General features: G+C 40.4%; 2 protein-coding genes and 1 non-coding gene across 4 annotated transcripts; 1 reads left to right on the top strand and 2 right to left on the bottom strand.

The window, feature by feature from the left end:
• Window positions 1–268: 268 nt before the first annotated feature.
• On the bottom strand, window positions 269–9,341 carry rem1 (RAS (RAD and GEM)-like GTP-binding 1). Of its 2 annotated transcripts, none has more exons than XM_031296840.2 (5): window positions 9,083–9,340; window positions 6,842–7,251; window positions 1,874–1,956; window positions 1,114–1,321; window positions 269–995 (listed from the first exon to the last, which is right to left on the bottom strand). In XM_031296840.2, the coding sequence occupies exons 2-5, from the start codon at window positions 7,215–7,217 to the stop codon at window positions 718–720; spliced, it is 945 nt and encodes a 314-aa protein (XP_031152700.1). In that variant the 5' UTR covers window positions 7,218–7,251; window positions 9,083–9,340; the 3' UTR covers window positions 269–717. The 2 variants fall into 2 exon arrangements, with proteins under 2 accessions (XP_031152700.1, XP_031152701.1); XM_031296841.2 differs by having other exon boundaries at window positions 697–995; window positions 1,091–1,321; window positions 9,083–9,341.
• Window positions 9,342–15,371: 6,030 nt separating this feature from the next.
• Window positions 15,372–15,479, top strand: LOC116047847. The gene has a single exon (XR_004104489.1). It is a non-coding gene; the product is annotated as a U6 spliceosomal RNA (small nuclear RNA).
• A 3,632-nt stretch (window positions 15,480–19,111) lies between these two features.
• Window positions 19,112–25,263, bottom strand: pnp4a (purine nucleoside phosphorylase 4a). The gene is made up of 8 exons (XM_031296842.2): window positions 25,238–25,263; window positions 24,957–25,087; window positions 22,927–23,090; window positions 22,069–22,172; window positions 21,092–21,267; window positions 20,741–20,931; window positions 19,652–19,731; window positions 19,112–19,287 (listed from the first exon to the last, which is right to left on the bottom strand). The coding sequence occupies exons 2-8, from the start codon at window positions 24,977–24,979 to the stop codon at window positions 19,135–19,137; spliced, it is 891 nt and encodes a 296-aa protein (XP_031152702.1). The 5' UTR covers window positions 24,980–25,087; window positions 25,238–25,263; the 3' UTR covers window positions 19,112–19,134.
• Between the last annotated feature and the right edge of the window lie 495 nt (window positions 25,264–25,758).

Raw genomic sequence — 25,758 nt, 5'->3', positions numbered from 1 at the left:
CCAGTTCTTATTATACATCAATGTACTGTGTGTAGTGAGCTAGTTAGCCAGACATGCTTACATTAGAGCAGGTCAATACACTGTTAAATCGATTCCTTATACTTTCAATCTTAGGGTTTTGGAATCAAAAAAAGACATGAGTTTCCAAACTATTTATACATAGTATATTTTTTTTAATACATTGAACTGAAATTAAAACCATATTCATATCATAGTGGTGGTCATCTGTATTAGACGTCTGTAAAACATGATTTGAAACGATTGAGAGGACTGTTCCTTTAAGACTTTATTCTGCACAGTGTTGAACTGAAAACTGTTGAAACCTCAAGAAACAGAACAGTGGACACTACAGGACATCCTGATGTTCACACACACACACACACACACACACACACACACACACACACACACACACACACACACACACACACACACACACACAATGATGATCCTTCACAGTCAGGTTTTTCAGATCATCTGGAGGAAAAGTCACAAACATTGTGAGACCAAATAATCAAACAGGAAAATTAATTGTTCACAGTGATCACAGCGATGTACGTAGGCTAAGTGTCCGCTGACTCTGTTTGCTGCTGATCATCTTTGTTGTTGAATTGCTGAACGTGAGAATCACCACAGACGCCATCGTCCCTGACAAACAGAGAGAACTTCAATAAGCCAAAGAAGCTCCGACCTGACATTTCTGGTGGACACATGTCCTTAGAGGACGGCCAGGTCATGGCAGCTCTTGGAGCGCACTTTGACCGCCATGCGCTGGTTGTTGCGTGCCACCAGTCGGTCCAGGAAGCGCCGAGCTTTCTGAGTGAGACTCTCTTTGCGCTTGTAGATGGAGCATCGGCGCTGGATGGCCTCGCCGCCGTCCCGGCGGAGGCGGATCTGTCGGATCACGCCCTCAAACAGCTCGGTCACATTGTGCTGCAGAGACGCCGACGTCTCGATGAACTTGCAGTCAAACACCACAGCACATGCTCGGCCCTCTGGAATCAAAGACATCCATAAAGAGAATAAATCATTATCATAGCATCAGTCAACATTATCAATTTGTTGTATATCGATATGCGTATGTATATACCCACTGTGACCTCTGACCCCCACCTTCCACTGCGACTTCTCTGGACCGGACTAGGTCACTCTTGTTGCCCACGAGAATGATGGGAAGGTTTTCAGCCTGGCGGGTGCGTCGCAGTGTGATACGAAGCTCAGCGGCGGCGTCGAAGCTAGAGCGGTCAGTGACGGAGTAGACGATGACATAAGCACTCCCAACCTTCAGACAGTCGTCCCGAGAGCAGTCATCCTCCTCCTCCTGAGAGAACGAGAGACACGGAGGGAGGGTAAGGAACATCTTCATTTTATTTTAATCCAGATTTAAGAGCTAATTTGGAAATACCAATGATTCTTCTAATATGTTCCTGTTCCCATTTTCATCTAACACACAGCAGCCTTTCTGTTTTCTGATCTGCATTTAATTGTTGTTCTGTCAGAGCTTCAGTAAAATATATTGCTGTTTAGATACTATTAATATAAACTGCTGCTGTTCCACAATAAAAGCCTCTCCGCGGTGAACCCCTAGGCATTTATTGTGAAGGAGCAACAGGAAGTTTGCCTTAATCACAGAAGTTAGCAGCCGAGTGAACTCATGAACAGTAATCCACATCAACATTTGGATACTTTGTTTGCCAGTGGTCGGGAGCTGTGATCCAACTGTATGGAAATTTGAGCAAATTCATTCCTGATATCCATTTTTTAATAATTTTACTCTCAGGTCAAAAGGTAAAAAGCATTTACACACACACACACACACACACACACACACACACACACACACACACACACACACACACACACACACACACACCAGTTTGTCGTTCTCCCAGGTATCCATGACGATGAGTGTGGTTTCCTCTCCATCTACTGTTAGTGTCCGCTCGTATGTGTCCTCTGTAACAAACAAACAAACAAACACAAACAATAAGTCTGAATCTGCAGCCATGCTAGCAGCTCAGTGAGGCTGTGCTTAGGCACAGCCATAGACTGTATATTAATGGACAGCGCATGTGTGACGTCACCCATTGATTTGTGGAGATCTGCTATCCGTCGTCGAGTTTGCCGTTACGGACTCAGCCATCCTGGTTGCGGATGTGACGATTTTAGACGAGAGGGAGGAGTGAGGGAGGAGCCCTTACACTCTACGTTACGTTACACACTTTTACTGGCAATCACATCATAGCCACGCCCTAAAACACCCCCCGCCTTATCGCCGATTTTAAAATCAACAAGACCAAAATTTTAAAAATGAACATCATTCTGTGTTGCAGAAGACTTGAAACTAGTGATTGAGACCATAAACCCATTATGAAAATGTTTACTAAGGTAATAAATCAAGTGAGAAGTGGGTCACTTTTTCATAGACTTCTACAGAAACCGACCTCCTTTTGCAACTGCATGTGTCGCCCCCTACTGGAATTCAGATAGAATGCAGGTTTAAGGCACTTCTGCATTTGCAGCACTTCACCGAACTGGATGCTTTGTCCATTAAAGTGGCCATATTATGCTCATTTTCAGGTTCATAATTGTAATTTGAGATTGTATCAGAATAGGTTTACATGGTTTAATTTTCAAAAAACACCATATTTTTGTTGTATTGCACATTGCTGCAGCTCCTCTTTTCACACTGTGTTCAGGTCTCTGTTTTAGCTACAGAGTGAGACCTCTTAACTTCTGTAACATCTTTGTCGTCAGTCGCACATGCACAGTAGCTAGGTAAGGATTACATGAGCTAGCTATCTGTTTCTCCAACTTCGGCCTGTACAAGGCAGGATTAGCTGGGAGACTTCATCTAAACGAGGGCGCACTTCCAACTTTGCGTGGAATACCTGCAGAACAGGGACATGTAAGTAGTTCTATACAATTTATTTTGTAGATTAGGGTGAATTTGTGTGTGTTGTAGCACTGTTTTTCCACTGAGAACGAGCTAGCATGCTAGCAGCATGCTAACGGTTAGCCCCCTAGGCCCCTCGTCTCGGCTAGTTACGTAGAAAGCCGTGCAAAGTTTGAACAGCTCACCCGGAGACTGAAGGCAGGACACATTCAGAAACCTGTATCTCGCTCAAAACAGCATGGATGTTTTTTTTTCAAAGTTTGTATGTGTGTGGAAGCACCAGAGACACAAAATAACTCCCCAAATCCCAGAAAAAGTGATTTTTTTCATAATATGGGCACTTTAATATACAGTCTATGGGCACAGCGGCAACTTCCGGGTCTGAATAGTGAAGCCAATGCGGAAGTGACTTAAACCTGCATTCTATCTAGTTTCCAGCAGTGGTGGACTTCACTGGCTCCAAAAAGAAGTCTGATTCTATAGAAGTCTATGGGGAAATGACCCTACTTATCACTTGATTTATTACTTCAATAAACATTTTTATAATGACTTCATGGCCTTAATTGCTAGCTGCTAGTCTTCTTCAATACAGCTTGAGTGTCATTTTGGAAATTATGGTCCCATTTATTTTCAGAAGGGTTGAAAATCACTCTTTAGCGTTAGCTTAGCGCGTTTAGCTTAGCGCAGCGCCATTGAAACCATACACAACACTGTCTTAGACACGTCATCCTCCCCAGCTCCGTCACTTCAATATGGTTACTCCTGGCTTCAAAACAGCAGTCCACAAACCAATGGGTGACAGCACTAATGCTACGTCCATTATTTTTATAGTCTATGGCTTGGGCACAGCGGTGCTTTAAACTGAATGCCAACGTCAGCATGATAACATGCTCACAATAACAACGCTAACATACTGATGTTTGCTTCCAGTTTAGCACGTTAGAATGCTAACTCACTAATTAGCACTAACACACACACACACACACACACACACACACTGAGGCTGATGGGAATGTCAATAGTTTTGCATGTTTTTGGTCATAAACCCAAGTGTTGGACGCAGTAAAACCTGATGATGATGATGATGATGATGATGATGATGATGATGATGATGATGATCACCACTAGAGTTATTAGATTTACAAATTTCATGGCAATCTATCCAATAGTTGTTGAGATTCTTCAGCCTGGACCAAAGTGGTGGACTAACAGACAAACATCGTCATCCCTACAGCCACTCTGCGAGCATAGCTAAAAAACAATAAAGAACATGGAGGACCAAAAACAAATCACAGCTGCCCTTTATGTCTGTGATCATAGAGAGACAAACCACAACCAACCACAATGACAACACAGCTAATAACATGAAACAAACAACAGACTCTGAGCACACAACAACAACAACAAAAGCATGTAAAACTAAAGAAGAGAGTGTAACCAGACGTGGAGCTCATTCAACCTAGAAATTAATATCAGACAGGCTCTGTCCCTTCACTCCATGTCAGACTCGCATTGGATCAATACAGGTTGTCAATCATGGCCTCAGGCCAATCAACACGTGACACAGGAGCAGATCAATGATGTCGGGTCAGTCAAGGTTATGATGTCAAAACAAAATCAGACACAGAAGCTGACCACAGAGCTTTTGAGGACTGAGTATGAAAGCTACAACACAACAAAATAAAATATGGTGGAAAACATTGACGTGTTCTCTCAGTGATTCAGAGAAGATTTATCAATCTTCTAATCTGTGTTATGGCAAGAGTTAAGCATAGTTCTTGAAATGTCGAACTTTTCCTTTAATACTTTAATAATTTCAGGTTGATCACCTGCCAGCTTATCCTGCACCTAAAAATTCTCCTGCAGCCCAGAGAGCATTTTCCCCGAAGATGACCATTATAAAAAAGACATTTGTAAAGCTGTTGACAGGAAACCAACAACGGCAAACAAGATCAGTTGTTACTCTTTTGATAAGTTAATAAACTGACACTGCACTGTCAGTTATACAGCAGTATCCATTAGACCTGTCAATTGTCCTCTATAATACAATTAGAAGGTCATTAAATTAGTGCTGTCAAACGATAAAAATATTTAATCGCGATTAATCGCATTAATGTCATAGTTAACTCGCAATTAATCGCACATTTTTGTCTATTCTAAATGTCCCTAGATTTCTTTTTGTCCAATTATTTTTTCTCATTTTAATGCTCTTATCAACATGGAAAAGTGGATCGGCTTGCTTTGTGCTTTTGTCGCCTGGCTTTGACGAGGGGGCGGAGAATTCGCATCAGCTGTGTGCTTGGCCATCAAGTGGTATTTCAGACTGGACGTGCTGCGATGATAACTCAGTTCACAACGACAAAACACACAGATCACTTTGGTCTTGTCAATGGAACCATTTGGCAACTTTTTAAAAGTAAACTTTCTATTCAGAATCTTACTGGCATCCATTTCGGCATCTCGCGCTCGCCATCCACTCAAAACATAACGTTAGCCTACTACTCTTTGGCCGGCTCGCAAGCCCAAACAAGTGTGTGCGGCGTGCCTGTTGTTTTGTTTCCGGTCTAGTTAGATCCGGTGTGGTGTTGTAGTTTTTCTAACGTTACTAGTTGTTGCAACAGCATGTGAAAAAAACTACAAAGTTTGCTTTGCCAAAAAGAACGTTAATCTTGCGATAAAAAAATGTACGCCGTTAAAATGGGTTTGCATTAACGCCGTTAATAATGCGTTTAACTGACAGCACTACATTGAATATTTTTTTTTATTTTTTATTTTTATTAGGCAGCGCTGCCAAGGACTCAGCCTACATAAGCTAGACGTTGCCCCTCAATATGATTTTTAATATTCAAATTATATTTGAATATTTAATGCTCAAATTCAGCCAATTATTATAGTTTACTAAACTACTCAAGCGCATTGCCAATGCCACACATCAGCAGGTGGTTGTTGGTATATGTTCTGTCCACTAGAGGGATTTCAAACATTAGCCTAGAAGGGGCAACTACATCATTGCATTTCTGGCACACTGCTTTGTTTACATTTATTTTCAACCACGAGCACATAGCGACAAGCAAATCAACAGAGAACCCTGTAATGTTACAAGTGTAGTGAAATGGCTCTTTTGTAAACACTAACAGTGTTCGGTTTGAACAATGACAGCATGTTTGAAAGCACAGCCGAAACAATGTGTCATAAACGTCCCATGGTATTGTAAGTGTTAGCCAACGTGCTAACAGCATTGATAACTTTTCCAAATGGTTTGATCGTTACTTTTCAAGTAGTTTATAAGCAACCTGTTTCTTGCAGATTACCGAGTTAATGAAAATACAGCTATTAGAAGTTTATATATGAAGTTGAAGCGTTCTCTGACAGCTGAAGGACAGCCAACATTAACAATAGCTGTCTCCATGAAGCTCCCAGCTAGGCTCTTGTAACTTCATTGGTCATCAGACGTGACAAAGTTTTTTACATGTGGGGAGGTCGAGGCGAGAAGGGTGAGAAACGCTTACGTTAGCCAACACATTTATAAAAAATACACATTTGAATAGTAATTGTAATGCTGATTCGATTATTATTGATTTTGTTTACTATTCAAATAATATTTGACTCCCGGAATTTGTTCCAACAGCCCTAGTATCCATCCAAAGTTTGCAACCATTAGCCACCATGAGCTACCAGATCTAGAAAGTCTGTGGCAGCAAAACCTGTAAGTGTTTAACTAGGCAAAAGTGTTTTATTGCTTATGAAATATTTTTTGTAAGAGGAATTATTTGTTTCTTTTTGTCTTATACAAGTTACATAAACTCACTGTAAACTCAAATCGAAAAGACAAGATAGACTTCTTTCTAGAGTATATGTTCTCTTTCAAAGTATAAAATATTTGTTTAAGAGAACATTAAGTATTAAGGGTTAAACTAATCAGAGAACCAAAACGTAACATCCCACCTCCAGGTTGTTCCTCTTTCTCTGTGATCCCGGCAAAGATTCCTGCGAGGCTGGTCTTTCCAACGCTGTGGTCACCGAGCAACACCACTCTGTAAACACAATCTGAGTCGCTTTGCGAGTCGTCGTCCGAGTCTGAACTCCACTGGGCGCGGTAGTGGAGTGACTTGTCTCCAGGGTGGTAGGACGCCGATTGTCCCAGAGGAGGGTGGCTGCGCTTGGGGCGCGGCTGCTCGGGGTCCGACTGGGTGCTGCCGGGGAGCCGAGGGTCCTGAAGGTCCCGAGCCCAGGATGGTTGCTGGTAGAAGTGGGTGGATGGAATCGGCGTGCTGCCTCGCCGCCGCAGGGGCACCTTCTCTCTCTGGGTGTTCAGGGTCATTTTGCTATGGTAACGGCATCAGGACAGGATAGACCTGAGGGAGGAGACAGGAGGATTTAGGTTTTAGAATAAAGTCTTGTTCCCTAAAAATCGGCTTTTTGTCGAGAGAACCAGGGCGATGCTAACTTTCATTGTTTGCCTAAAAAAATACATCATCCCTACAACACTCTATGGTCTTTAACATTCTTGAAAAGTCTTTTGAATGACATTCAAAACGACAACCCACAGAGCGTTACTTTGGCCCGACCCCTCTCCAATCTAATATCAGACTTTCTGAAAAGATAAAACATGATGCCTTTTTTGAGTTTTCAGTCCAATTTCTAAGACAAAGAAGACACTGTGCTGCAGTGTTGTAGAAGTGTACTCCAGGGTGTGTCAGTACACTGTGACATCACTGTTGGGTGTGGATACAGGTGCAACAGACTGGAAACTTTCAACCTAAGAGGGCTGAACACTGTGATAACTCACAGGGTTTACACACTAAAAGTGCAAGTATGACATTATGCTGTACACTGCCAAGTCTTAGTGTCAACAAACGTTTTGTTAAAAAAGATTAAACTTGCGTCCAATGGGATTCTGGCATTGACCGAAGAAAAGCTTTGGTGGCGACAATTTTACTGCAGAGAAGACTTGAGGAAAGGTTTTTCATCTGTTCATCACTAAATTCTCAGAGTTCTTTAACCCTACTCTCTGATCCAACAATGACTTTAGTACAAAAAAATCACAAGCCTGGCAGAAAATATCAGAGAGGGCAAGAATGCCAGGACAATAAGTGCTTAATGTGAAGATAGAATAAACCCTTCTGAGCAGGTACAAGTTATTCCTTTTTAATAGGTGTCATGGAAACTGTAAGAAAGATAATATGACAGAACAGAGTAACAGAGGACATTTTTTCCAATACAGTATTTAGACAAACCTACAGTGTTATTTTATGACACTATCACATTTATAACTTTCTTTTTAAATAAAACAGTCTGTTGTTGTTGTTTTTTTTTACAATTAACAATATAGACTTGGAGCAGATTCAGTTAAATTAACTGTACACATAATTTAATTTAAAAAACATAAAAAAAAAAAATGTATTAGACTTGATATGATTTGGAACTCGAGTCCCAAGTTGAATCCTGGTTAAGAGAAACTGAATGGACCCATGAGGACCTCTAGTATGCATAAGAGAGCACAATAAGAGACACACAAACAAACCTCCTACAATAAATAATTCAAGTGTTTAAAGGTGCAAAGTATAATAGTCAGATAGTGAGGGCGAGTTAGACCAGGGCAGAGCTCTTCTCTTTGGGGGTAGTTAGTGAACTAGTTACTGTGACTTATTTTGGGTGAACAATACCAGCTTAAAAAATCCTGCAAAATGACTTTCTATCACCAGTAATTACATTTTAATAATTTCTGCTTAAAAATCCACAACAGAACTACAAGCACTAGACAGTCAGGAGGTCAAAGTTCACAGGTCTCTCATCTACAGTAAAATATCATACAGTATATCACTGCTAGTTAGCTAGTTGAAAAGAGTTACTGAACAACATCATGTCAGGCGCTTTTAGTAAAGTGAGCTCAACAAAAAACTCGCACCAGAAAAAAGTATGAGAAATTAAATTAAAATGTGAAATGTATGAAAACTTTTTTTACCAATACCACCTGAATGTTATCAGATGGGAAATGTCCAAAACTGTGCCTATGTAAATGTACCATATGATAATAATTGTGAAGTGGATGTATTTGCATGTGAAATATCTGAAAATATGTGCTGATGTATTTGTTTTTGGACATTTGGGCATTGTGAAAACATACATTTCAAACATGATTCTTTTGTAAGAGTGTAAGCAATAGATAGATATAGAGTAACTTACCGTACACCCCATGAACATTCCAGTGTCCGTGCAGCCTCAGTAAACAACAGAACTGAACTGAAACCTCTCTCTCTGTCTCTTTCAGTGTAACAGTACCCCGGTGCCACAGTAACCCGCCTGGAAAAAAAAGTTCCACAACAGCGTTAAAAATTCAGCAGTGGAATCACAGAGTTATCTACCTCCCTCCCACCCTCCCTCTGTGTGTGTGTGTGTGTGTGTGTGTGTGTGTGTGTGTGTCACAGCGACAGCAGAGGAGAAACAGATAACTATGGAGGGAGGGTGTGTGTGTGGTTTTATCAGTGTGTGGAGGGTTGAGTTGGTTTAGGGAACATGTTGGTCACTTCCTGTTTGGCTTCATGAAACAGTTCAGTCAGGATAGACTAGTTTTCATATAAAATATTACAGGATAATGTGTTATATTTTCTTCATCAGGGCTTAAAGTCAGATCAAGGATGAGCTTTTTAGTCCTCAAGAGTCTTTCAAAAATAAGGTCACATGGCCGGACACCGGAAGGGGGGGGAACTTTGCCTTTCTATAGCTAGCTGACAAAGGAGCAGTTTACTAATTTACTACAGTAACTACCTGAAGGACTAACAGATAAATAGTTTACTAGCTAGCTAGCTGGCTGATGAGGGACTAACAAATAAAAATACCAGTAGCTAGCGGATGAATCATCATTTTACCAATTAGCTAGCTGACAAAGGACTAACTGCCAAAGACACTGGTTTACTAGCTGGCTGATGAGGGACTAAGTCATAAAATATACTAGTTAACAGATGAATCTGTTTACCAACTATCTTGCTGACGAAAGACCAACTGGCAAAGATACCACTAGCCAGCTGATGTAGGACCAGTTTACTAATTAGCTAGATTATGAATAGTCTCGCTTTGCCAGACCATCCACACGCTGCAGAGAGGAGGAGGATCTGGTTAGTCCACATAGCATTCCGCGATGGGAGAAAAACGGGCTCTGGTTTATTGGTATTTCTTTAGACCAATCACAATCGTCATGGGCGGCGCTAAGCTCCGCACGGAGCCGCTGTAAAATTGTTGTACGCGAGAAAACTCAGATTGGACAGATAGTCTAGCTGGCTGTCTCAATTTACCCTGCAGAGATCTGAAGAGTCAACCATAGTCCTCATAAATCCACTGGAGTTTAAAATTCCAACACAAAGAAAGCGGAAGGAAACGGACATCGGCGAAAATAAATACATCCGGCAGAATTTCATGCAGCACCAGAGCAATCCCAGAAGTAGAACATCATGACTCATGGATATAGACTAGATTATGAATGACTATTTGAAAAAGATACTAGTTTAGCTGTTGAAGGACCAGTTTAAGTAAAGCCCCTCTATTTAAAAAAATTAAATGACAAACATCTACCTGGCTGTTATAACTCTTCCCTTTCAAGTATCTTCTCTCCTCTCTCCCCCCTCCTGCGAAGGACTTCCCGCCCACCTCGGGATCACTTCCGAGTTTTTTGTTGCTCCCTGAGTCGCTCCAATTACAGTAAGAATGTTACATAATTTTTGCACAAGACGGATCCTTTCTAGCCATAAACCGGTTTCAGTTCCTCTAATGTCCACTAGATGATACAACTCTGACTGTATTGTAGTGAACACGAAAAACACCCACAACAAATACAAAGTCAATACAGTTTTAAACGAGTTTTGTTTAATATTTTCACTATTTCCAATGGTATTGCATAAAAGAATGATTCTTCAAATCGCCACACAGACTGATAGTAGCAGATGTGGTTGGTAGTGTGTCGGCCTTTGCCTGGTGGTTGCTGCTTGCTCCTCCCATTTAAGCTTGGAATATTTTTGTATTTTTAATTTAACTAATTTTACACATGAAAGTCATGGTGGTTATGGTTAGTCCTTCTCAGCCTTTGAAAACAGTTGTCCAAACTCCGGAGCTTTGTCAAGTCTGAGAAAATAAGCCTGTGTTACAAACTGAAGGTGTGGAGATTTTGGTGTTTACCAGGCTATGGCAATGAAAGACTCCAGGGTTGGAGCTTGATCCATATTAGGGACTAAAACTCAGGATATCTCTGCTTCTGCTGCACAGATTTGAACCGTTCTTCTTCATAATCTGTCTCCTCCAAATTCATGACAGTAGAAGGTCTACCCCTTTAAACCTGGAAAGCCCTCATAGTATCAACACAATTTGGATTTAGAAAGTCATTATGAGATCCTTAGAAAGTCAAAATGTTCAATTCTGCATCTCATCATTTGGATTTAGCATAAGTATCATTCTTAATTTTTTCCCCCCCCCCCCCCCTCTTTTTTTTCTGGCATGAGCTGACATGGAAAACTAGATTATAGAGAAACACACATCACTTCCTCTGTGTCAGTGTGAGTCCACTTACAGAAACTCAACACATCACAGATGTTTAGAGTGTATCCACCCACTCAGTTTAAAAGGTTAACATTTAAGAGGAGTTTCCTCCCAGATCACCATCACCTCATCCAATCCAGTGTGCCTAAATACAGTTCCTTTCAGTCACCAGCACAGAAGACAATCAAGCCCTCTATCAAGTTCAACCGGCTGCTTCCAACTTCACCAGCAGCTCCATCACTCCCTCTGCAGGTGGACTGATAGTACTGACTGAGACAGATGGGCGATACCACACTTTTAGGATTCGATACGATACTGATACTTTTTCTTGCATTTTCATCGATATCGATACCGATACCGTTAATTTCTTATTGCCAATTTTTGTCAGTAAAAATATTATTACATTTAAGACAAATCACAAGACAAATACAGACCATTTATACAACATGTATTATGGTCAATACATAATAAAATTAAAATTAAAAAAAATAACATAAATATGAATGAAATAAATTAAATATGAACAAAAACATACACATTTTCAGGCCCTTGGCTGTGTCGCTGTCGGCTGTGTCGCACGTTGACGCTCATTCGCTCGTCTCCTGTCACGTGACATGGGCCAGCTTAATACGCCGCCAGGTACAGCGGTGTCCCGGCACATAGTAATTTAAGTAAGTAACCTAAAACAGCTGAAAGTGATGCATACACCCCCAATTATTATTTTTTAGTTTATATCAATATTTCTTTAAGGAAATCAATGCCAAATGAGTAGCGTGAGTATATCGATCCATCGATACCACAGGATCGATACGCCCATCCCTACTGACTGACAGTGAGGATCAGCTGAGTTCGGATTGAGTTTCTTTGTTAGTTTAAAGTTTCTTTATAAAACTGATGCATTATTCTGGATACATAGTCACCATTAGTAGTTATACTACCACTAAAAAAATGTACGGTTCACCAAGCCCTGCCTCCCCTTTGTTACTATTGTGTCTGTTGAGCTTTCCATTTATGCACAGCAAATATGCAGTTTACAATTAAAAATGGCTTGATATCAGACAGAAAAAAGCAGCTCCTACTTTTATATTCATTATTTTACAAACACAAGTTTTATTTGACAGTTTTATCTTTCAGAAGTCAGTCTGTATTTGAATGTTATTCATTTCAAAATAAAAACCCTTGTCCTACACTTGATTCTTTTATTTCTCTCTAAAATTGTGACTCATGATGTTGCTCCTCTTCCCAGGATGCACTGCAGGAGGCACCCTGAGAGGAGAGAAAGGCATAGTGGGATGGATCCAACCGCTGAGGGCAGAGGTCGTCGGTACGATCCTGATAGGCGGCAGGAGGAGGAGGAGTGGCTGGAGTGAAGGACATCAATGTATTACAGAAATAAGGGAAATTGTAATACTGTAAACGTTTTGGATATAAATAGGAATGTGATTTTTGATCCACAGGCTACAGACTTTTTTCTCACCTGCAAGAGGAATTGCAACAGTGATCCATTTCTACAGTTTGTCTTTGTCTTTGAAGAGAGTTGCAGGAGCTGCTGAAGGAGAGAAACAAGTCTACATTAAGCTTCAGTCAAAGTTTCATAAAACCTAAATAATTAAGATTTTCACAGTTTTGTCAGAGCTCCAAATATAAAAGGCTCAGTATCAGTAATGTCTGAACATCTCAGTGCCAGCAGATGGGGCTGCTGCTGACTAAACTGATATTGTGCATAAACCTGCTTTCTATCTCATTTCCAGCAGGGGGTGACTCCATTGGTTGCAAAATAGAAATCTGTGGGAAAATGACCATAATTTTAACTTGATTAATTCAGTAAACATTTTCATAATAAGTTTATCAATCACCTCAATCACTAGTTTAGTCACTAGCCCTCTTCAATACAGCATGATGTTCATTTTGTAACTTATGGTCCCATTTATTTTAAAATTGACGATAAAGCAGGGCATGCGTTAGGGGCGTGTCTACACACTGACCTGTCAATCATGGTAAAAGGCTGAACAATGCATTTACCTGCCGGTAGTCTATATCCTCGATGTTCCACTTCTGGGATTGCTCCGTTGCCGACGGAAATTCCGCCGGATATCACTCATTTATGCGTTGCGCAACCTTTGTGTTGACATTTTAAACTCCGGTCAATTTCTGAGGACTATGGTTAACTGCTCCTCAGATCTCTGCAGGGTAAATCCAGACAGCTAGCTAGACTATCTGTCCAATCTGAGTTGTCTGTTGCACGACTAAAACAACTTATAAACGTACACGTTGCACCAAAACAAGTTCCTTCCTGAGGCTATTTTGCAGCGGCACCGTGGCTTTTCCCAGTGCTTAGCACCACCCATGACGATTGTGATTGGTTTAAAGAAATGCCAATAAACCCGAGGATGTTTTTCTACCATCCCAGAATGCTATGTGGACTAGCTAGACCCTCCGCCACAGCGCTGTGGAGGAAGGTCTGGCAATGCGAGACTAACCCGCCGGTAAAACTCCGCCGGAAGACTTGTTTCACCAGTCGAAATTTGGCAACTTTCTCTCTTTAGCATTTAGCTTATCGCAGCACCATTGCAATGTATATGTTCCACCGACAATTCAACTCCTCTCATTGCTTTCCCTTTAACAGCCTCTTGAACTTATTTCAGTACTTTCAATTAAACTGACCCAAAATTTATCGGCCACTCAGATTTCTTTCACTGCCTCTGTTACAACTGCCACTTCTACTTCTTTCAGTTCTCTCAATTTAATTTGATAACACAGTTTTAGATCTTTTTGGTGATTTAACTGCAGGTGTGACTCCCACAGAAATACAAATTTAAAAAAAATTAAAATAATTGAACTTAAAATGTTCAACATTTTCAGTCTTTTATGATAAAAGAGCAAGGTTTGGTTCAATAACACCTACCTCTATTTGGAAGAGAAGCTTCTGCGACGAGCTCCGGGTTTGATCCAGAATGTGATCCAAGCTCTCCTTCAAGATCCTCTCCAGGTACTGCCGGAGGTTTGTCTCCAAGTTCCTCTTCAGGTTCTATTTCGGGTTCCACCTGGAGAAAGACTCGGTCCAGCAGGCGGTCCAGCAGCTGGTCGAGTTGGTCTGGCTCGGTTCTGATGGTCAGGACACGAGCAGGTCGGCCTGCTGAGATCTTCAATTCTGTAAGGTTTCTACGGAAACAGAGACCAAAGAGATGCTTCAAAACTGTGAAACACAATTAGACCTGGAGAGCTGAGAAACACTCTCTGATGTTGTATTAAGGCATTTTCAAACCTATAGTTACTTTGTTCTGGTCCGAACTAATGAAGAAGTTGTTAACCTGTTGCATTCCCTTGGTTTGGTTTCTTTTCACACAGATGAGCCACATGAGAATATTTACTCTGTTCATTGGTTAGACTAGTGCAGTGTCCATTCAAATTGTGCCTGTTTGAAACAGGACGGTTGCTTGGCCTCCAGTATTGCTGTGTGCAGCTCTCTCGAGAACCTCTCATCCAAACAACTTCACACTTGACACTGTGCTTCCTTGGGTCCTGTGCAATATACGTGTCATGACATAGTTGCATCCCCTAACAATGATAGAGTAGGCCTAAACACATAATTTGCTAACAGCTAGCTATTTAGGGCCAGGCTAAATTTCCAGGAACAAATGCCTTAATTCCATCGCTGATGCTTGAAAGTTTGAGATGTAACATCTGCAGTCTCCAAGCGAAGAAAAATGAGCTGTACCCAGCATACTGTTTATGCAGTGTGTCAGTAGGGGTCCCCTCTTAATACACTACACCGTAATGGTGGGACTGTTTTCTTAACCCTATCCAACCCGCTCCCGCTGGATGTCTGACCATGCATAAACACCCGACCCTGCACAACAGAGTTCATCATTATTAAGGCTTCTGTCTCATGGTCTCTTAATGTGATAATGTTATACTGTAGGTAATGTCCCTGATAAATAAACAATAAATAAAAAGCGTCACTTTACATGTGCTAAACTGGGAACGATGCAGACAAGATTAGCATGGCATCTGGCAAAAGGATTACATTCACAATGGTGAAGCATCACTTTTCATTGAAATGTGACGTTTATATATCCGCACCCAATTGGTTTTTAGGGAGGTTTGTGTTTTGGTGAAACAGCATCCTCGCCGACGCATCAGTAACAATTTAGGCAGTAACGATGGTACTGCAGCACACAAAATGATAATAAATTCAGATGAAGTTTTGTGAAAAGTTGGAAGAGGGAAAAGCTGCTAAAATCAGGAAGACACCACAGTAACTGTAAAAAGTGCTGTGTGTGTCAAAGTAGTGTCAGTGAAGAGATGGTCACTTTCGCCGGACTTCTTTTCCTTTCTGTCTGTTTCATGTTAATGAGAAACACGGTGGTGTCTGGTGAGAAGAGGGGGTAAATACATGGATAGAATTAAAATAATACTTTAACTCGTCCTCTGGTGGATTATGGGGTGGCCAAATTACAGGAGATGCTTGGACAGATTCAGAAAAGAAGGTGAATCTATTGTTATTGGTACATTTGGTCGGCAATTAGAGTTTTCCTTGTTTTTTTTAATGGAGTTCTGCTGATACTCAGTACTCAGACCGGGACTGTGCAGCTGGCAAGCGGTTCAAGATCTGCTTTAATCTTCTTTTCAATTTCATTTGTTGACTCCATCCTTCTGCTTAGCACTGCGTGAATCATGGGACCTTTGTTTAATTAAAGTTTATTAATATTGAATGTGATGCGTGTCCAAACTGCAATAACATTCAACACCGTACATCCTTGGGTCCCCAGCAATACACCCGTCACGTGTAAAGAAGATCGAGGGAAGGTTCTCGAGATATGTGAAGGACCACATACAGACAGACAGATAGACAGACAGACAGACAGACTAAGAGTCCTTGCTTTATAGTTAAATGTGTCTAGGGCAGGAGCAAGAAAGTAAACACAGGAAAAAAGGTCCTGTGTTCTGGATTTAAGGATGTTTTGTACCGAGGGGGAAAACAAACCAGATTCAACAAACTAAAGCACACAGATTTGAGACCTCAATATAAATCCACAATCAGCTAAGTGTGAATAAAAATAACTGTTTGTATCAATGTTGATGCAGCGTTTTTAAGCAAATTTAAGCTGCTGATGTCTGTATGAGGCAGCTGTTGGTTCTTACCTGCTTTTGTTGTGTCTGACGATCCAGCAGAGAACCAGCAGAATGATCAGAACCAGCAGCAGAGCCCCCAGGGACACGAAAAAGAGTTCAGAGGTCATCGTATCTGAACAACAGGGGGCAGCGAGGGACTCTGCTCCTCAACACTGCACACCTATTTTGGGAAAGAAAAGTAGATTAGCATTGAGATTTACAATTTATTCTTGATCTTGATCAGCAGTTGATAAAATAGTCTTACTACAAGGTCCATTTAATAGCTGTTCTGGAGCTTTCAATTGTATCACAGAATCTTCCTCAGAAGATGGAGAAACAATGTTCTTGACACAAAAATGTTTTCTTTACAATTCCCTCTGACCACTCAAATAATTGTCTTAAAGATGGCAAAGTCGGTCTATCCCTTCACCCAACACTTTGGTTCAAAGTGAAACTCCAACAACTTGACAGATCCTTAGATTTTAATGACCCCTGTGAATTTTCCTCTAGTGCCACTCTCAGGACAAACTTTACATTTTTAGCTCCACTACTAAGACAAGAAGAGATACATCATCAGGATTTTGTTTGTCATTCATATTGTGGCTGTAATAAACACTGCAGCCTCTACTGGAGCAGCAATAGCAGCACTTCACCTTAGTAGTCTTGTGTAACGTAAAGTCAGAGTGACCGTACAACAAGTCTAGCCGGGCTCTCTGCCCTCCTACGTGCTCAATTTTCATTTCCCTTCAGTACTCCGTCTGGGTTTGCGGTATATGGGTTTTCTCTGGCCAAATCTGTGGCGGTCCAATCAGCGAACAGAGGGAGTGGCTGAAAAAGATGACGTTGAGGTTGTGCGCAAGTTTGAGTTGTAGTTCCGTAATGGCGGCGGAGAAAGATGCGAGCAAGGCCATTCGTCCGTTGTGGCAACACTGCCGAATATCCAGAAGTTAAAGCCCGAGCAAGAACAATCTTTGCTGAGTTTTGTTGGTGGCCATGATGTTGTGGCCCTCCTCCCCACGGGGTTCGGGAAAAGTTAGATTTTCCAGCTCACTCCGTTAGTGGTGGAGTTAGCTAAGGCGAACACTAGCGATGCTAAGCCGACGTCACGACCAAACGTTAGCGATTGGTTATGGCAGATCGAGAGTGGCTCTGGGCAGATCCAATAGTTTTAAATTTCAACAGAGTACCACCGTCAAGGAAGTTAACTCTTGTCAATGGAGAGTAGCCAGACTCTCTGTACAAATGAAATGTACCAGAGTCTGGTAGGACCAGGCTACAACAAGTCTGAATAAACGGAAGTACATTTCCAGGATAATTGCCTGACATTCGACACCAGATGTCCTTCACCTTCCGCTCTCTGTTCAGTTCACAAAATCCCTTCACTATGGGAAACAACAAAAAACTCAGCTACATGCTGAAAATGGAGTCATCTGGAAGCAGTCATGGTGATCCAGCATGTATGTGTGGTGTAGACAGATCATACTCCACAGCGCTGTGGAGATAGGTCTGGCAATGCCAGGCTACTGTACAACTAAAACATTGTTCTTCAAGCATGTATTGATTAGTATGTTTAACTTACCTGCCTCTCCTGTTGGGATCGTGTAGTTTGATGGAAATCGGTTAAAGTATAATATCAGAACGAATAAACCACCTGTCATTCTGAGAAAGTTGAAAGAAAACATTCTGTTCTGTTTGAATTTTCTTAACCAATCATAGTTGGATATAAACTGCACTAAGATAATCATCATTTAAACTAAAGGAACATTCTGTCGCTGTCTCAGACAGGAAACCTTTCTGTTCTGGATGCATCTTCACATAGGAAACCTTAAAGAGTAACTTCACAAATCTGTAAGTCACGTTATTTTAGCGTCTCATGGCTTTTTCCACTTGTGGGTTTTAAATATAATTTATTTGCCATTTCATAATTTGTCATTTCAAAATCTAAATGTTATTTGGTTTTCACTTGTCTATTTGTATGTATTAGTTAGGACCTTATTGTCCCTGGAAGACTTGTGCTGTAGAGAGAAGTTAGGTGTTCTTCCCATTCACTTCAACACAGTCAAAGTTTTATCACAGGAGCATCTAATAGACATTATTGTAACTGCAGCTGAATGCACATCAGCTCTGACATCAACACTCAACTGCAGATTGGTTGATCGGCATGAACCATAAACAGGAAGCAGGAGGTTTGTCAGCATGTTTTTTTTAATCAGATTAACATGGTCAGTGAATGTTTGTACAAAATAAATATACAAGAGAAGAATCTTTAGAAACATCTTTGTCTCTTATGTTTTTTTTTTTTTATATTAAAGCACCATCAGTCACAGTGGTCATCATTATATTAATCTGTAGGATTAACATAAAATATCATACATAAATACTTACACAAAAATGTACCCTGATAGAGAAATATTAGGCACCATGGTGATATAAATTAAGTGTTTATGTATATATAGCAAAAGTAAAAAATAACATAAAGTATGATAAAATACAAGAATGCTCTAAAAAGCTTTGTCAATGCAACAATCAAGTAAAAACACATTGTGTGTGTGTGTGTGTGTGTGTGTGTGTGTGTGTGTGTGTGTGTGTGTGTGTGTTCAGACAGCATTATTGGGGGTGTTGTTGTTATTGATCTCCATCCTGCTGATCAGTTCGGTCACCAGCTGCTGCACAGTTTGAGAGCGCAGCCGGCCGACCTCCAAGACGCCATCATGGTTCACACTGTCCGAATCCTCGTAACTCTTCACCACCTGACACAGATCAACCAATCACACGGATCGGTTAAATGATCGAGCAATTCATTAATTAATGAGTCAATCAAGCAATCCATCAATCAATCAAACAGCTACCAAGTTGACCCAGGTTATCAATCTTGTTAATCAGGTTGGTTTGTCACTTTGTGTCCTGCAGCTTCGATTTTTTGTGATCAAATGTTTTTTTTATTAAACAAACAACATAAACACAATCAGCAGCATGTTACAGATAATAGAACATACATGTAACACCCCCCCAAAAAAGGACTGTATATATAAACATACGCAAAACAATATCACCACACCATCCCCTGCAGCTTCGTTATCACAATCCATCAGATGTATTGATTGATGCGTTTACCTTGTTGGTGATCAGAGAGATGCCGAACACTCTCAGACCACAGTGAGTCGCCATGACGACCTCAGGAGCTGTACTCATACCTATAAACACACAAGACCTGATGTTACAAAGACAGGCCACAACAGTACTGCTGGTACCTATGATAATACTGTGAATAATACTGCTGTTACTGTTAGTACTGACAACAACACTATGATTAAAATATTGTAAATGCCTGAGTATTCACACTGAAAGTAAAAAACCCACAATAAAAGAGGATTAGGCAAACTTTGCATTCTGTTATTATGACTCTACAGAGATGGATTACCATTGGGCAACTTCCTTAGAGCCCCAAAACCTTCAGGTTCACTGTGTCAGTTGATGTATAGTCATTTGATCAACTGCATTTTTTGTTTGGGAATTTGCACCACTATACAACATCAATATAAATATGCCATACATTATTATTACCTAATGTTCCCCTGTCAGTGCTGGAATGTAACCAGGTACATTTACTCAAGTGATGTACTCAAGTACAAATTTTAGGTCCTTTACCTGAGTATTTTCTTGTTATGCCACTTTTTTATACTTGAAAGTCCAATATTTCACTGCGAAATATTGTACTTTTTACTCCACTACATTTATGTAACAGCTATAGTCACTGTTTGCATACGAAATGTATGAGGAGCTTATACAAAATGATGCTTTGTCATATATTAAACTAGCTAACAGTAAATATAAGAAGAGCTGAAACAAAGAATGACTCCATTGACAGTACATGAGTTGGCAACTATATTTATAATCGTTTGTCATTTTTCGTGCATAGATAACACACTTTTTTATGTTCTAGCTTCTTAAATGAGAGGATTTACTGTTTTATTATTTAAATAATTTTGAGACTTTTTTTTTAGATTTCACAGAGGACAGAAGGTGGTAAGAGAAGAAAACTCCAGAATGTATTGCCAACATTATAACATTTCTGGGAGTTATACATTCAGAAAAGACTCCTCAGAGTATGAACCCATTAGATTTAATGACCAGTAAAGCTTTGTGGATAACTAAATCATTAGGATGATTCTGTCTGTGTGTGTGTGTGTGTGTGTGTCTTACCGACAGCGTCCACCCCCAGTTGATGCAGCAGTCTGGCCTCAGCGATGGTTTCAAAGGTTGGCCCACCCACCATGGCGTACACGCCCTCGTGCATGAGGCCGGACACGCCCAGCTGCTTGGCGATCTCCTTCGCTAGGCAACGCAGGCCTTTGTCATAGCAATCTGACATGGCTGGGAAACGAGGCCCGAACCTTTAAACGACAAATGTTAAACAACATAAACTAAACCCTCAACAACAAAGCCACAAACTTCAATACTTTGTTATGACAATGGAGTTAACATAAGAAACATTACAACGTGATTATAATTGACAACAGTGTCACAAACAATGAATTAAAAAAAAAGAGTTACTTTTCGTCGTTGGGTCCAGTCAGTGGGTTCAGACCGACCAGTCCGGGGAAGTTGACGTGGTCTTTGATGATCATGATGTCACCAGGCTGGAAGCCATCGGCCAATGAGCCGGCAGCATTCGTCACTATCAGAGTCTCCACCCCCAACAGTTTGAAGACTCGAACTGGAAACGTCGTCTGATGAACAGACAGACAGACAGACAGACAGGTCTCTCGTCATAACATGCTAATCCTTTGTCTCTAAAACATAAGAAGCTTCCTGTTAAAGGAATGATCTTGAAGTTATTAGTTTTAATAAATGTCCGTTAAGTCACTATATATTACCAAGTGAGGTAACACAATGGTGATTTAACCTACAGCCGCTGATGAAAGCCCTTGCATTTTCAGTGTTAATAACTGGGTGTCTGTGGCGATATTCCTGGGATACTACAATCCCGTAGAAAGCCTGTCAATATTGCCTTTTGCTGCGGTGTGTTCCTCTGAAACTCAGCTGGGTTGGCACTTTACTATTGTTCTGCTAACAAGCAGCTAACATTTGCTAAGGTAAATTACATCTCATCAGCTTCGTTTCTATACAGTTGGACGGCAGTTTCAGTGTCGAGTTTGACCAATGAGGTAGAGGAAGTGCGCAAAACTTCATAAAAAAGCCAGTGCAAGGTTATTTCGAACAAGCGACATGTTGCTGACGCACAGAGCAGGTTAGAACATCTTTTTTTCTTCTAAAGTCTCAGGCAAGGTCTCCTGACCAGTTACATAATCTACCACTCAAGTGTGTGTGTGTGTGTGTGTGTGTGAGTGAGATAAAGTGAAACAATAGCAGCATTGAACAGTCTGACTAAAGGCTGCATGTGACCAAACTCATGCATGATCGGAGCTGGGTGCAGACACACACACACACACACACACACACACACACACACACACACACACACACACACACACGCATACACGCACACACACACACACATACACACACACCTTGCAGAGTGAGTGTCCTTCATACATGTGGAAGCGACCCTGCATGCATACGCATGTCTTCCCCTTCAGCTCCCCGAAAACCAGCCGACCTGCATGACCTTTCACTGCAACACACACACAGTCAGGATTAAAGTGAGAGACAGGGAAATGATTATTAATACACAAAAATCTACCTGTAACCAGACAGCATTAGAGCTGTGGGAACTAGGATACATTTTTCTCCTTAAGCGCTATGCTAGCAGTTTCCTCTCGCTTCCAGTCTTTGTGCTAAGCTAGGCTAAACATGTCCTGACAGTAGTTTATTTGCTTTGCTTTGTCTTTCCAATGTACCTGTAATGCTGGGCAGACATTGTACGGATTAGGCCAGATTTGAACCTCGTATTGGTCGCCCTCGATTCATTTTATTATCAGAAATGATGTGGAGATTTGGTTTGGCTGTCTTTGAGCAGTTCTGTGAGCCAGTCTGCACAGTTATAGAGACTAAACTCATAGATTGTGAATTCAACACAGATCAAAAAATAAATAAAAATTGACCTACTGTAGGTTTACTTAGTCGTAAGTTTAGTCTGTCCAGCATGTAACTTTACATGAATTTAACAGTCGTCGATATATAAAAACACTGACTGTTTTAAACAAATAGACTTAACTTATAGACAGATGTTAATGTGATTTGTTTTGATATCCGTTCATCCAATTTAGTCCAATGTAGAATATATGTGAACAAAGATGTAGTAAACAGCTCTTTACTGTCAGGTAGACAGACAATATTAACTCACCATATATATTATTTAATATTGTTAAGTAATAAAATAAATATATAAAGATAATATATATATAAAATATATATATTCAGAGTACCTGTGCTCTGTGGGAAGCCTGGTATGTCACAATACGGGAAGGAGTCCTGACATTTGAGGGTGTCAGCGAGCATGCCCAGTCCGGACCCGCAGATGATTGCCACCTGGGGGCGGTGCTTCGTCTGAGACATCAGCCAGTCAGCTGTCTTCTGGTATTCATCGTGACTGCAGACAGGAGGAAATCAATTTAAATTATTTTAGGAGGAATTTATTATTAAGGGTGAATTCACAAAGACCTCTACTTTGAAGCTTTTAAATATTGTTGATCGATGTTCATTTCATTCCATGTCAACATGTATTCCATGTCAAAATCCCTCTTTTCTCTTCCTTTAAAATGGAACAACTACTTTTGAGTACTCATCTTAAACTCAGGGCCGTTAAATAGTATAAAACAGAAGATACCCAAAAATTACATCATGGTAATATTGCCATGCGAGTTTCTGTGTGTTGTGAATCTGTTACATTTCGTTCTTTGAAAACTCTGAACCAAGTCTTTTTCATCTGACTTAATTGGTATCATAAATTTGTATCACAAATTACATTAGTAACATTAGTGAATTAGTTACACTGTTTTCCTTTCTGAAGATGTGTCAGTGTGAACCTACCTTGAGCCAATCCTCCTCTCCTCTGGTGCCCCTTTCTTATCTATCTACTCTCACGTCAACAATACGAATGGAGCGATTGTTAGAAAATGAATATAATCTTGTGTGTCTCATTAAACCTTTAGAACATTGTTGAACTGAACCCTGCTTCATTTTACATTGTTCTCCGAGCACTCGTAACTGCTTTCAGAGTCAACTCACAGAGGTTAAGCCAATAGATGATAGGACCACAAAACAATCATGATCAAATGGTTTCATATCACTGTGCTTTGGCGAACATTGATGAGGTCATTAAAGAAAAAAATTGCAATGGAAATGTAGTGATGAACAGTACTTCTGGAACTAGCAAATCATCACACTTTAACTCTGCAATGCAAACTGGAGGTGTAGCTGTGCAGAATGCAATGGACCTTTAACACTTTAACCTTAACATTCAGTTTGAGTTAGAGAATTACAGAGTTTGTTTACAGCCTGCCTTGTCCTCTGACTGCTCGATTTTGTTGTCCTGCTGGACTCCAGGGTGCTGCCATGTTGACATGTGAAAACTGACAGCAATAATTGTCAAGCCATGAATTATTAGGATAAAGCTGAACAGCTGAACAGTCACAAACAAACTGATCAAATATTTCAGTGAATTATCTTTGTTTTAAAGGAATGGTTTGAAAATGTGATATTATTCGCTTTCTGATTAGAAGTTTAGTACCACTCTCATATCTGTCCGTTACATTTTAAGCTTCAGCCAGCAGCCGGTTAACTTAGCTAATAAATATCTGGGTCTTTAATAAAAAGGCAAAGGTACATGTACAAGGTTGTGTACTGTGTAAAACATTATGGGGAAAAGTTAGACCGAACTATGACTCCCAAGGTGCATTTTCAGCAAGAAACATCCAATGACTGAGCTTAAAAATGTGTCACATGTACCTCGAACAACATGTGGAAGCTAAAGACTAAGCTGTTAAGAAAACTGAAAAAAATGTTACAATCTGCAGTTTAACATTTTTTTGGATTTGGAATTTGGATAGAATTCATCAGCTATGGCACCTTGTTTTGTTAACAACTGCAACGACGAAGGATTTTGAATACTATATTGCTCCAATTCGCGCCTCTGAATGGCTTCTTTCCATGGCAACTGCACCCTATAGGCTCATGGGTATTGTAGTAAGCTACTGGTATTTATATATATATATATATATATATATATATATATATATATATATATATATATATATATAAGTACCTAATTTAGGCTTTCAAAAAAAGAGAATCACTTTTTGGTTGAACTGGTCATAATAGAAATATGCAATGACGAGAGGTCACAAGTCAAAAAGTTTAGTAAACAGTGGTCTAGTATGTTGAGAAAAAAACAACAACAGCACAACAATAAAGCATACAGCATTTGCAGTAAGATGTAATAAAGGTGTTTTCTTACCTGATTTGTTCTTTGCTGTGCATGATGGATGGATGTCAGATGACTGATGATGATGAATATAAAGCAGACTGATGTGTGTGTTTCTGTAAGCAGCCTCTGTCAATAACTGTGTGTGTGTTAGAGTTTATAAGTGTGTGTGTGATGCAATCACAGTCTGAGTGCGGCCAGCTGATGCTGAGCAGCCTACATATTCACCGGTCACATGCTCCTGATTGGTCAACAAGTTGTCCATTCATCAGCAACAGCCAATGGAGCTACAGTGTTGTAGAAATGTGTGCGTGCGTGTGTGTGTGTGTGTGTGTGTGTGTGTGTGTGTGTATGTGTGTGTGTGTGTGTGTGTGTTGGCATTCCTTTCTAAACAGGATTCTGGGATTTTTTTTGTTTTGGTTGTGTAAGTGTGGAGTCTGGTTTTGCTTCATGCCCCTATAGTAACGTGACTGAGTAACGTGATTTTACTTCAGTTTAAACTCTAAACGTGAGGCACACACACGCACACACACACACACACACACACACACACACACACACACACACACACACACACACACACACACACAAATGTGTTCTTTATTCTAAAAATAATACCTTTGGTTTACATATGTTTGTAGTTTTGTTTTCTTGTATGCTACTGTATACAACACTGTCTTACTGTTACAACAGTAATGTGCCAAATAAATATTTTCTGTTTCAACATTGCATTGGTGTTTACACTGTACTTCTCAACCCCTCTCAGCAAATTACTTTCACTGTAGAACATTGTATGAAAATGTAGATATAAGCCTATGAAAGACAAAAGAGCTTC

The sequence above is a fragment of the Sander lucioperca genome, chromosome 16 (assembly GCF_008315115.2).
Source record: "Sander lucioperca isolate FBNREF2018 chromosome 16, SLUC_FBN_1.2, whole genome shotgun sequence".
Lineage (NCBI taxonomy): Eukaryota > Metazoa > Chordata > Actinopteri > Perciformes > Percidae > Sander > Sander lucioperca.
Note: the sequence above shows the minus strand (reverse complement) of the source record. Positions and strands in the feature narration are given on the sequence as shown.